Source organism: Engraulis encrasicolus, chromosome 1, assembly GCF_034702125.1.
Source record: "Engraulis encrasicolus isolate BLACKSEA-1 chromosome 1, IST_EnEncr_1.0, whole genome shotgun sequence".
Classification (NCBI taxonomy): Eukaryota; Metazoa; Chordata; class Actinopteri; order Clupeiformes; family Engraulidae; genus Engraulis; species Engraulis encrasicolus.
In genome coordinates, this window is record NC_085857.1 from 42,284,726 (window position 1) to 42,297,225 (window position 12,500).

Consider the following 12,500-nt stretch of genomic DNA (forward strand, 5'->3'; position numbering starts at 1 on the left):
TTCACATTTCTCGGGTGCATATCTCGAAACCATAGTGGCTAACTACATCAGGTACTTGCAATGCAATTTCACCTGCATTGCAGGTGTTTGCAATGCAATTTCACATTGACAAGTTACCAAGTTGCTAACTGGTCTATTGACCTTGTTCAAGGTCAACGTCATTCCAGTAAGAAAGATTAAAAGCAGAGAGGCACATCAAGAAAATCACTGCAGAGGTTGTGTTGCACCCAAATAAGCTCAATTGCAAAAGCCAATGAAACACAATATGACAATCATGTTGTGCCGGTTTCATCATCTTATTGCTGAGCCTTGGTGACACAAACACAAACGCTGCCGCGTCAATATTGTCTCTAAAGGGTGACGACAGAAATTCAGAGGTGTCTGGGAACACACGCACACAGAAAGGCACTGTTTCAATTGGCCTGAAAATAGAACCAACAGCGGAAGTCCTTCCCATAGGAAGACAAAAACAATCATCTTGGAGTATGATGACATGTTGAAACATGTTGAAACAAGTTTTAGCCACACTAAGCTCCTATTTTAAGCCTATTTTTAGGAATAGCAAAAAAAAACATGATGGTCTGGCTTAATAATTCACCCTGTGGAGTGGGTAAGATAGTGTTTGTTTTGTTTTTGATTGTTGTCCAACTAGAACTGTTGGCTGTGGGAGAGATTGAAGTAAATCGAGTGAAAATTTGGTCTCCACACGTCTCCAACACTGCGGCTACCTTGGAAACGATGTTGATCTGTCCAAAACTCCCCACTTAACATATACCACATATCGGCCTTTTTTACCCCCCTCACATTACCTATAGGTGGGCTTAATTTGTTTGCCTCTCTTGTTTGGTCACTTTCAATGTTGGTGTGATTTGCACAGAAGATAGTCATTGTCTGGATTCCAGGCAAATTAAGGAGTAAAATTGGAAAGCACTTTGTTGACTGAAAATGCTAAAAAAAAAAACCCTCCTCCTTTTGTTAATCGGCACAGGACGGTCATTGTTTCGATTGCAGACGAGTAGCTTGTCGACCTCTCTGTCTCCTCTCCTTTAAGTTGGACATAAAGTGGTGTGTCCAACAAGTTGACCTGTCCCCCTTATTATTGCCAACACTTTCCCATCTCTCTCTCTCCCCAACTCATTTCCTGTCCCTCTCTCCCAACTGTCCTCTCAAATACAGGCATAAAAAGCCAGCAAAATATATGAATAAAAAACCCACACCTTTTCTATATAGAGTAGAGTAACTTATAGATCCCAGAGGGGAAATTCAGGTGTCAAGTATCTTACATAAATACACATAATGCCCACATGGACATTTAAAGACACATATCACACAGGTAATAGTCAGGGAACGGAAAAATACTAATAAAAAAAAGGCAATGTGCAGAAACATATTCTGTGTAGACAAATGTGCAGAAAACGTATTCTGAGAATGTATGTGTTTTGTCGTGTCTTCAGGTGGGCTTGTCGGCGACCGTGTCCGCCCCGCGCGCGCTGGTCCACTCGGAGGCAGTGCTCTCGGCGTCCTCCTCCGTCCTCTCCGTATCCTACTCCTGGGACTTCGGCGACCTCTCCCCGCGCGTCAACACCACCACGCCCGACGCCACGGTGCGCCACAAGTACGCGCTGCCCGGACGCTACGAGGGCCGGGTGTCCGTGCGGGCGGGCCAGCGAGAGGTGACGGCGGTCGGGGAGGTGAGCGTGACGCTGCCCCCTCGGCTGGAGCTGCACTGCTCGGGCACGCTGGTGGCCAACCAGAGCCTCAGCACCACGCTGGTCAACTGGGGAGGGGTGGGCGCCGCCGTGGACTGGAGGATAGTCAAGCCGGACGGGGAGGAGGTGGCACGAGGTAAAGACTACTACTACACACACACACACACACACACACACACACACACACACACACACACACACACACACACACACACACACACACACACACACACACACACCGGATGGCGAGGAGGTGGCACGAGGTAAAGACTACTACACACACACACACACACACACACCGGATGGCGAGGAGGTGGCACGAGGTAAAGACTACTACACACACACACACACACACACACACACCGGATGGCGAGGAGGTGGCACGAGGTAAAGACTACTCCACATACACACACACACACACCGGATGGCGAGGAGGTGGCACGAGGTAAAGACTACTCCACATACACACACACACACACCGGATGGCGAGGAGGTGGCACGAGGTAAAGACTACTACTACACACACACACACACACACACACCGGATGGCGAGGAGGTGGCACGAGGTAAAGACTACTACACACACACACACACACACACCGGATGGCGAGGAGGTGGCACGAGGTAAAGACTGTTTAGACTACACGCATTAACACTATGCTGTATACACGTACACGTACACGTACACACACACACATGCACACTCACACACACACGCGTGCACACACACACACACGCGCCGGACGGGGAGGAGGTGGCCCGAGGTAAAGACTATATTCAAGCAACACTCCGGGATTTTTGACATCGGACCCTACTATTTGCTAGTTAGTCTTGTAGACGAAGAGATACATTTTTCCAATGTCAACAATCCTGAAGTGTTGCTTTAATACAATACTACATACATGTACATGTACACATCCACACACACTCACACAGAGTACACACAGGAAAGCACATCAACACAGATACGCATAGAATGTTCACAAGCACTTGTGTACATAAAGGCATGGGAATGCACATGCACATGCACACACACGCTCACATGCACACACGCAGGAACGCACACTCTCTCTCCCACACACACACACACACACACACACACACACACACACACACACACACACACACACACACACACACACACACACACACACACACACACACACACACACACACACACACACACACACACACACACAGTCAGAAGTTGAGATAGTCTCTGCCACAAATTTACAAAGCTACTCACTGAACTTCTAACCATGTGACTGGTAGCAAGTAGTCAGAAAGGGAGCGCAGAGGTCAGGGGAGGAGTGGAGTGAAGATTTGATTGTTTTGTCTCTGATTGTGAAATCTCTATCTCTGATATACAAATACACAAACGCGCCTCTAACATAGACAGGCATGGCACACACACACGCACGCACGCACGCACGCACGCACGCACGCACACACACACACACACAAACACACACACACACACACACACACACACACACACACACACACAGGTAAGCACACACGTCCATGCTCCTTGCACTCACCGGGAGCATATGCATTCTCACACTCAAGTGATCACACGAGAAACATATATTGAATGTGCTACGCAGGAGCTGATGCAAGAGCTCCAAAGAGACTTCCACTTTGTCTGAGTAAGTGCACAGGAGGAGATCAGGAGGTGGATAGATACAGAGGAGGTGAGAAACTGAGAAAGGCTTGGGTGGTGGATGTGTGAGACAGGNCCGCCGACAAGGGGGGGCAAAGGGGTATGTTGTCCAGTGCCCAGGGAGATAGGGGGCCCAGGGGGGTCTCCATTACATTACATGTATTGGATAGGGGGCCCTTTCAAATGACTGTATCCTGGGCCCAGTGAAAGCTGTCAGCGGCCCTGTGTGAGACAGTGGCGGCCGAATTACACACAGGGCCCCAGGGCAACACGCTGATAGGGCCCCCCTATACAGTCTTCACAGGGCCCCCACCACAAATACAGGAGGGTCCTGGGCCCAGGGGCAAATGCCCTACTCACCCTCCCTATAGCTCCAGCCCCTGGTTTGAAAGACAGAGAGCCTGTAGTCCGATGCTTGAAAGGATAACCCGGAATCTGTCTTTCTTTCTAAAACAAAAACAAAAAAATGCAACCCATGCATAGCTTCTAGATTGTTCTATCTAATGTCTTTCCGACTGCCTCTCTCTCTGACTGACTCTCTTTTTTTCTCTGCCTCTTTCTTTCTCTCTCTCTCTCTCTCTCTCTCTCTCTCTCTCTCTCTCTCTCTCTCTCTCTCCCTCCGCCAAAGCTTTTAGCTGCTGTCAACCCCTCGTTGTCCCTCTGGGGTGACTGGTGGGGACAGCGCATATCAGAGATAAGCCCGTTGTCCGTTTCATGTCTCCAGAGACCCTTTGAGGTCTGCCTGTCTGCCTGTCAGCATTAGCTAAATGCCCAGTAGTAGCGCAGTCGTACTGCTGCTTGGGGGAGGACAACAAAACTCCTGATGCAAGCCTGGCTACCAGAGCCAAGTCTACGATAGCAGGGTTGCCAGAAGAGATTGATGATTTCCAGCCCAATAAAATGGTCAAAATCCGCCTGCAAACACTAAATCCTGCCCAATTTTAACTAAATACATTAATTTGTTTGACCATTAATTTGTACAAAAACCCACCCAAATGCCCTTTTTGCCCATTATTCCTCGCAGACGGCCATACTAAGCAGCCCAATTGGGCGGGAAACTGCCTAATCTGGCAACACTGCCTACCAGAGCAGAGCAGTGCCAATCAGAGCAGAGCTGCATTTCTGTCAAGGAGAGAGGAGGTAGCCTGATTATCATCGACTTTCAAATCTCTTCGAGACTTGGTCTGAGCAAGACCATAACAATTAACGTTTCACAAATGACATGGTTGACCCGCCTCCCTAGCTTTGCTACTGGTTGACTGGTGCCCGACAAAGTGGGTGGAGTTCCCGTTTTTTCAGGAGATCAGAAACTATATTTATATTGTGCGTGTGCATGTGTGTGTGTGTGTGTGTGTGTGTGTGTGCGAGCGTGTGTGCTAGAGAGATATTGAGAGGGAGAGAGAGAGACGAATCTTTCTACAAAGTCAGTCTCAAGTGGGAATATTTCAAAACTCCGATTTGACCTTTGTGTATAAGTTTCAATGGCTTTCTCCTTGCCGTGCAAGGCATTCATGACAGCCCTCAGAAGCATATTTATGCGGATTTGCTGATGTGTGAACAAAGACATTTTGGAAAATGTCTGTTGGATATGTTTGTTTATCAAAATACCTGAATTAAAATAATTGAGGCAGGAAGACATTCACAGAGGAATTAACATTAATTTACACATTTGCACAACAACTTAACCCTCTGAGTCCGAGTGCCCTTCAGAGGGCAATTTGTCTCCAAAAACAAATCTGTAACTCTGTGAGTTTTTGTCATTGAAACATATAAGTCACACCATTAGAAACCTCAGACCTTCCAGGTCCCAAATATATATATATATATATATATGAAATGAAACTACTTAAAAATATCAGGGTGGTGCAAGCAGCCTAAAAGCCTCTGAAAGGCCTTAGACCTCAGAGGGTTAACAGTTTTAGAGACAGTATGTTGCTCTGCAGGGTGAGACATTCAGTGTTGCATTTGTTCATTCTTTCTCTCTTTTCTTCATTCACACCATATCAATCCCAGACTAAACTCCCACCAACCCAGAAAACTTGTCCTCACGCTGGCCCTGTTTTTCTCCCTCCCTCCCCTTTTCCCTGCACCCATCTCTTTCTTTCTCTGTCCATCTTTATTTCTCTCTCTCTCTCTCTCTCTCTGTCTTTCCAACTGTCTGTCTGTCTGTCTGTCTGTCTGTCTCTTGCTGTCTCTCTCCCCCCTCCCTCTATCCCCCTTGCTCTTTCTCTCTTTGCCTCTCTCTCTCTCTCTCCCTCCATTCCTCCTTCTCCCTCTCCCTCCATCCGTCTCACAGCGTCTCCCTTCTGCCCTCCGAGCGGGGTTCTGCACGAGGCCTCGTCCCGGTGTTTCCAGCTGGTGGCGGGGGAGTACATCTGGAGCGAGGCCAGGCAGCAGTGCGCCGCCCGCGGGGGAGAGCTGGCCGTGCTGCGCACCCCTGAACTGCGGAGCCTGTTGGCCCAACACATCGTACAGTGAGTGGACATGCATACAGACACACAACAACACATGCACACACATACACACACACACACACACGCATAACACTTACTTACACACTAGGGGTGTAAATCACAGCCTCCATGATGCTACGATTCAATATCGATATCTTATTATTCGATGCGATACGATTCGATTATTTTCGATACTTAAGAATGCCCCATGATGATGGATTTTTTTCCCCAATTACTTTTCCACTTCTATTAAGTTATTGGGCAGGGGCCAGCGATTCGATTATTTTCGATACTTAAGAATGCCCCACGATACGATGCGATTCGATTCAATCATCAGACTATATCGCGATATATCGATACATTTCGATATTATTTACACCCCTATCACACACGCACGTATGCGTACGCACACACACGCACACACACACAACCCAGGAACTACACAGCCTATGGCTCAGCACGTTGTACTTCGAGTACATGGCATAACACAAACACAGATACACACACACACACACACACACACACGGACACACACACACACACACACACATGGACACACACACGGACACACACGGACGGACGGACACACACACACGCCAACACAGATACCCAGCAGGCAAACTGGCAGCTGGCTTGTTCCAAGGCTTCCCGCATCCATACACACACACACACAAGGCACCACGACACCAACACCGCTGATTCACAGCCCACTGGTCAAACATGAGTACCAGCCTGGCAGCAAACACACACACACGTGGTATTATTCCAGCACAGCTACAACACACACACCTGCACCCAGGAGCTATGCCGTCGGCTGTCCTACGGAGACATACACAAGCACACAGTACATGACATGAAACCAACTCAGGTACACAGGCACACATACCGTGTCCACACATACAATACATGGCAAGACACTAACACACACACACGCACGCAGGCATGCAGGCAGGCAGGCAGGCAGGCACACACACACACACACACACACACACACACACACACACACACACACACACACACACACACACACACACACACACACACACACACACACACACACACACACACACACACACACACACACACAATGTCAACAAAGATAAACAGCCTTTCCTTTGGCCTGTATGCGGTCCAGTTCAATGCCTGAGTGCCTGCAACCACACACACACGTGGCATGGCACTGACACAGACGCACACACACACACACTACTACACACAAACACCAATATCGATACACTAGTGAGTTGTGGCCAGGGAAGCTGACAAGGGGGGGACAAAGGGGTCATCTGTCCCGGGCCCAGGGAGATGGAGTGGGGGGCATAATTGGGTCCTCATTGCCTTAAATGTATTGGGTGGGGGGGCCTTTGAGGTGATTTTGTCCTGGGCCCAGCCAAAGCTGCCAGCAGCCCTGCTTGTGGCCCAGCGTGTCATCCAATGCCTGCATCCTCACACATCTGTGGCATGACGTGCCACAAATACATATCGTGTATCGTACATGACAGAACATCAAAACACACTCATTGGCAGCTGGGCCAGCACATTGGCCAGTCAGTGGCTGCCTGCCTACATCATTCCACACACATACAGTCTGGAACATACACATGGCACATACACATACAGCCATGCCTAATGTGCGGACTTCGTCTTTTTCCACAACAACACAGATACACACACACACACAAGGCATGATACCAACACTGACACACAGGCAACTGGCACAGCATGGCATCCAGTGAGTGCTTGCTTTAGGGATAGTCTGGGGCAGTGTTTCCCAACCAGGGGTACGTGTACCATTAGGGGTATGCGCAGAGGTGTAGGTTTGGCTCGAAAAGTGGTGGTGACATTTTAATGGCAAATTGTCCGGATATGCTGTTTTTGCATTGTATTTGTGACAAAGTGGTGGGGACAAGCTATGTTTATCTCAAAAGTGGTATGGACATGTCCCCACCGTCCCCCCCTAAAATTACGCCCATGGATATGCGAGCACACTACACGGGGTACTTGGAAAAATGTAATTTTAACAAATGCATGGAGCATAGTCACACTGGAACAGAAAAGGAGATGTAAAACAAGAGTTAGGGGGTACTCATGGCACAACGAAAAGGCTTAGGGGGTACATGACACAAAAAAGGTTGGGGGTCTGGTCTGGGGGACTGGGGAAAGTGGTTTATGAGCTGTATCCATGCACATGTATTATGGCATGACACAAACACAACAACACAGGCAGTTGACCCACAGGCAGTTGACCCAGCATGCCATTCAGTAAGGTTGTGGGGTGGGGGTGGTGTGTGTGTGTGTGTGTGGTGGGGGGGGTTAGGGTTTACATACAAACACGCACAGTCCGGTGGAGTGAGATGGGGGCATGGGGTCAGGGGCATCCACACATATGACATAACACACCAGCAGGGATAAAATTGTGCCCCACCTCCACCTCATGCACAACAAACACACACACGGCCCCTGCAATGCTTTAGGCCAGTGGGATGCATGGACACTCAGTCACTGCCAGCTTCACCGAGCAGGTGGTACTGGGGGAGGGGGGGGGGTATATCCACACACGTGACGTGGCCTGGGCCCAGCAGAGATATACAGGCACAGACACAGACACACTTGAGCAGTGGTGCAACAAGGCAACTGCAACTATTTGGCTGCAGCACCAGAACTCTGACCACAGTTGGACATGAAGTCTCTCTCTCTCTCTCTCTCTCTCTCTCTCTCTCCCTCCCTCTGCTCTGTCTCTCTCCTCCCTCTTCTCTCTCCCTCTCCTCTCTCTCTGCTCTGTCTCTCTCCTCCCTCTTCTCTCCCTCTCTCTCTCTCTCTCTCTCTCACACACACACACACACACACACACACACACACACACACACACACACACACACACACACACACACACACACACACACACACACACACACACACACACATACACACACACACACACTCCAGTACTGTAGCTAATTCTGTTCCGTACATACCAAGTGAAGGGTCATGGTCAAAGCATGCCAAATCCATTGAAATATTGGGCATAGAGGAGCAGGCAGACTGAGGAATAGTTTTATAATATCTAGCGAAACCTCATAATCACTTCAGTCACAAATAAAATGGATGTCTTTGCACACAGCCCAGGTGCTGGACAAAAAAATAAATCCCAAGATGAATAGGTCTGCACACCTGAAATCAGTTACAGTCATTGACTTATCAATCTGTCAATATTGGCAAGAATGGTTTGTGTCTGTTAGATAGAGGGATCGGATGTGTTCTTTGAACAGAAGGGTTTTCAAGAGCATCACGAAAAGAAAGGAAAATTGTACAGTATAAAGTGAATGAAGCATCGGACAAACAGTAAGCATACAGTACAAGCATTCAGGGCAGGATTAATGCACAGGCTAGATATGGCTGTGCCTAGGGGCCCCTTCATGCATTTTTTTTCTGAAAAATTGCAGAATTATGACAAGACGCAATATTGGAAAAAAACATCTGTCATGTTGAGTAGAGTTGGTAGACATGTCATCCTTAATTCCTAGCACATAATTATGACACTGTCTATGTAAATTTATTGTGAAGTTTCCTTTCCGGGGAAACCACAGCAACCTGTAGCCTAGGGGGCCCAGTCCATTTTAATCCGGCCCTGCAAGCATTTCACTGTGGAACACAAATGCAGACTTCAACACAGACTTTGTTTACGAGTAGCGATTTCCCCTCGAAGTGCTGATAGTTTGGGAGATTTTATTGGCAATGTCAATGTCACTTTGTGCGTGCGTGTGTGCGTGTATGTTTGTGTGTTTGAGAGAAAGAACCAATAGTAGTTTATTTGTCCCAAGATAGACACTTATTTTGTCCAAAGTACAGACGTTTTTAAACGGATAGGGCAGACAGAGACTAATCGAATCTCCATTAGACTAAACAGACTACAGCAGTTGCTCTCCACTTTTTTCCACTGCAGAGTGTGTTCTTCTGTGCACTCCCGTGCAGTTCTCTGTGGACACAGCCTGTGTCCCATATGTGATGTGTATGTGCTTTCTTCTGTGCATGGTTTTAGGTTTTGCTTACAAGTCGTTTTGCAGATGTTGCCATCCTTTCCCCTGTCGCATTGCTGCTATATTTATTTGACTACATTTGGCACGCCTATAAAAGTAGATTCAGAAATAAATAATGTGCTTAACCCGGTGGGTGTTAAAAGTGGCGACATGGACTAGTTTGACAGACAGTCATTGTTAGTTATTTCTCACTGCACAGGTTTCAAAAAGTCTATTATATATTATTATATATTATTATATATTAGACAATGGACACTCTTAATTTTAACTAGAACGCCTTGAAGTGATCTTCCATTAGGTGTGAATATAGTCCCCTTGAACAATGTGGGGTTCGATGTCCTGCGAAAATGTTGCCGTGGTGTTCTTTTTTTTAAGAATGAATTCTATTTTGTTGGAGCTTATACGCACTGCTCAGCCCACACTCTCTGACACTATCTGCTACACTGTTCTCACAGATGGATTACGGTTTTCTTTTTTCCTTTTGCTATTTGAGCTAGGACTGTGAGAGAGAGCGGAATCGAAAGCTATGGGGTCTTAGCTCATTGAGCAACCGTGCCTGGATTACTGTTTTTATGGATGTGCGCAACCCCTAACTTTCAAACAAGGGTTAGATGTCTTTCTCAGCAGTCTTTGCAGTCTATGAATGAACATAGGATAGAAATGAGGAGGAGAAGGAGGAGGAGGAGAAGAAGGGTCATTCACTCCTCCACCCCACACTTCTGGTCCAGAAATCGACCCGTTCCTGAAATCGACCCATTACTGACATCGACCTACCCCTGCATCCCACTGTAAATTCCCCCCGCCCCGCGCCTGCCCACTTGGCCGACACAGGAATCAAACTCAGCCAGCTCCGATTTCTAAAACCGAAGACTCTTAAACTCCTAAGCCATGGCTGCCCCAGATACAAGTAGTCGATAAGTACAGTCAAGCGTAGCTGTACCAGACCTCGGACATTGATTTTATGAAGGGGGAACTAGGAAAAAAAGAGCGCTGTCAGGATCCTTTATTCATGCGATGGCTTTTGATGTTGTCTGACTGTCATCAGCTTATTCAGGGAGCAACGCGGGCAAACTGCTGAGACATTGATGGGTATGAACAGGCAGATACGAAGAAAGAAAAGCAATGCTGAGTGACAGCAGGGATTTACAGTAACGTTGGGGCAAGACCTAGCAAATTACCCGTCTTCTGTAGACTGGCTGCTATGGCGACAACAAAGCTTGTCGGAGCTTAGTCTGGCCACTCTCACATACTGGCCACGCTTACATGGTGTTTTTAATTCCAAATTGCAGTAATAATTCAGAATGTAATAGTTCAGTCAGATTTGTCAGTATATTGCTCTTTTTCCGAAGTTTTATTCAGAATGAAAGTGAGGTAATTGACACTTTGTATAAATGCCATCACGCTAACAATATGCTGCAAAATGTACCATCTTCCTGACTGTTGAAACACCTTGAGTTGCATCTTATATGGATGATGCCATATCCATAAATCATGTACACAAATGAAGGCGCAGGTCTGGATACTGCAAGAAGACAGTGTACTGTATGAGCAGTTGGCAGCTGCAGTGAAGAAACCGCTTTTCCAAAAGTAATCCTGTGACGAAATTGGCATGCAAGCTAGAAGCATTTAAAATAGCTGTGACGTCAAAAATCTGACTTATATATCAGAATATTTTCAGTTTCTGCATGTTGTACGTGACTATCTCCAAGTTTCCATTCGACTCTTCTTCATACATGTATGCAGGGCTCTAAATTAACTTTTTCCTTCACCACTAGATAATCTTGCTATCCAAGCAGTCAGTAATGGGTCGAAGTGGCTAGTAAGCTTTCTTTTCTAGCGTTTGGCCGGTTGGCGGGTGTTAACTTAGAACCCTGATGTACATATTTATTATGACTCGGCTTATGAAAGAACAGCAGTAAGAATGCCGGTTTTCTTAGCTGTGGATGTTGATGTATACGAGAGAGAGAGAGAGAGAGAGAGAGAGAGAGAGAGAGAGAGAGAGAGAGAGAGAGAGAGAGAGAGAGAGAGAGAGAGAGCACAGACATCTGTGAAAGCACAGCTGTGGAACTGTGTTCCGCCCCAAAGGGAGGAGTTCTACACTGTGTTTATCTCTGGGTTAGCGGCCTCTCTGTCTCACCCAAGTACATTAACGCAGAAAGTGTGTGTGTGTGTGTGTGTGTGTGTGTGTGTGTGTGTGTGTGTGTGTGTGTGTGTGTGTGTGTGTGTGTGTGTGTGTGTGTGTGTGTGTGTGTGTGTGTGTGTGTGTGTGTGTGTGTGTGTGTGCGAGTGTGTGACCATCTCTGTCTGTTTATGCCCCCCCTTCTCTCTCTCTCTGTTACATTCTCCTTTCAGCTCTTTCTCTCTCTCCCTTTCGCTCTCACATTTTTTCAGTGATTGAGTTTGCTTCTCTATCTACTGTGCATCTTTCTCCCTCTCTCTCTCTATCCTTCTCTCTCCTTCTCTCTCTCTCTCTCTCTCTCTCTCTCTCTCTCTCTCTGTCTCTCCTTCCTCCTCCTCTCTCTCTCTCTCCTTCTCTCTCTCTCTCTCTCTCTCTCTCTCTCTCTCTCTCTCTCTGTATGCCTCTGCCTCTGTGTCTCTCTTTCTCTCTATGTCTCTCTTTCTCCCTCTCTCTATGTAT

The 12,500-nt window shown here is 47.3% G+C and overlaps 1 protein-coding gene across 1 annotated transcript in view; it reads left to right on the forward strand.

Annotated features, from left to right (window-relative positions):
• The window catches only part of pkd1a (polycystic kidney disease 1a), a 224,946-nt gene that overhangs the window by 60,162 nt on the left and 152,284 nt on the right, over positions 1–12,500 (forward strand). The window contains exons 5-6 of the mRNA XM_063202618.1: positions 1,455–1,845; positions 5,669–5,846. Coding sequence (XP_063058688.1) covers positions 1,455–1,845; positions 5,669–5,846 — 569 coding nt within the window. The remainder of the gene's footprint in view (positions 1–1,454; positions 1,846–5,668; positions 5,847–12,500) is intronic.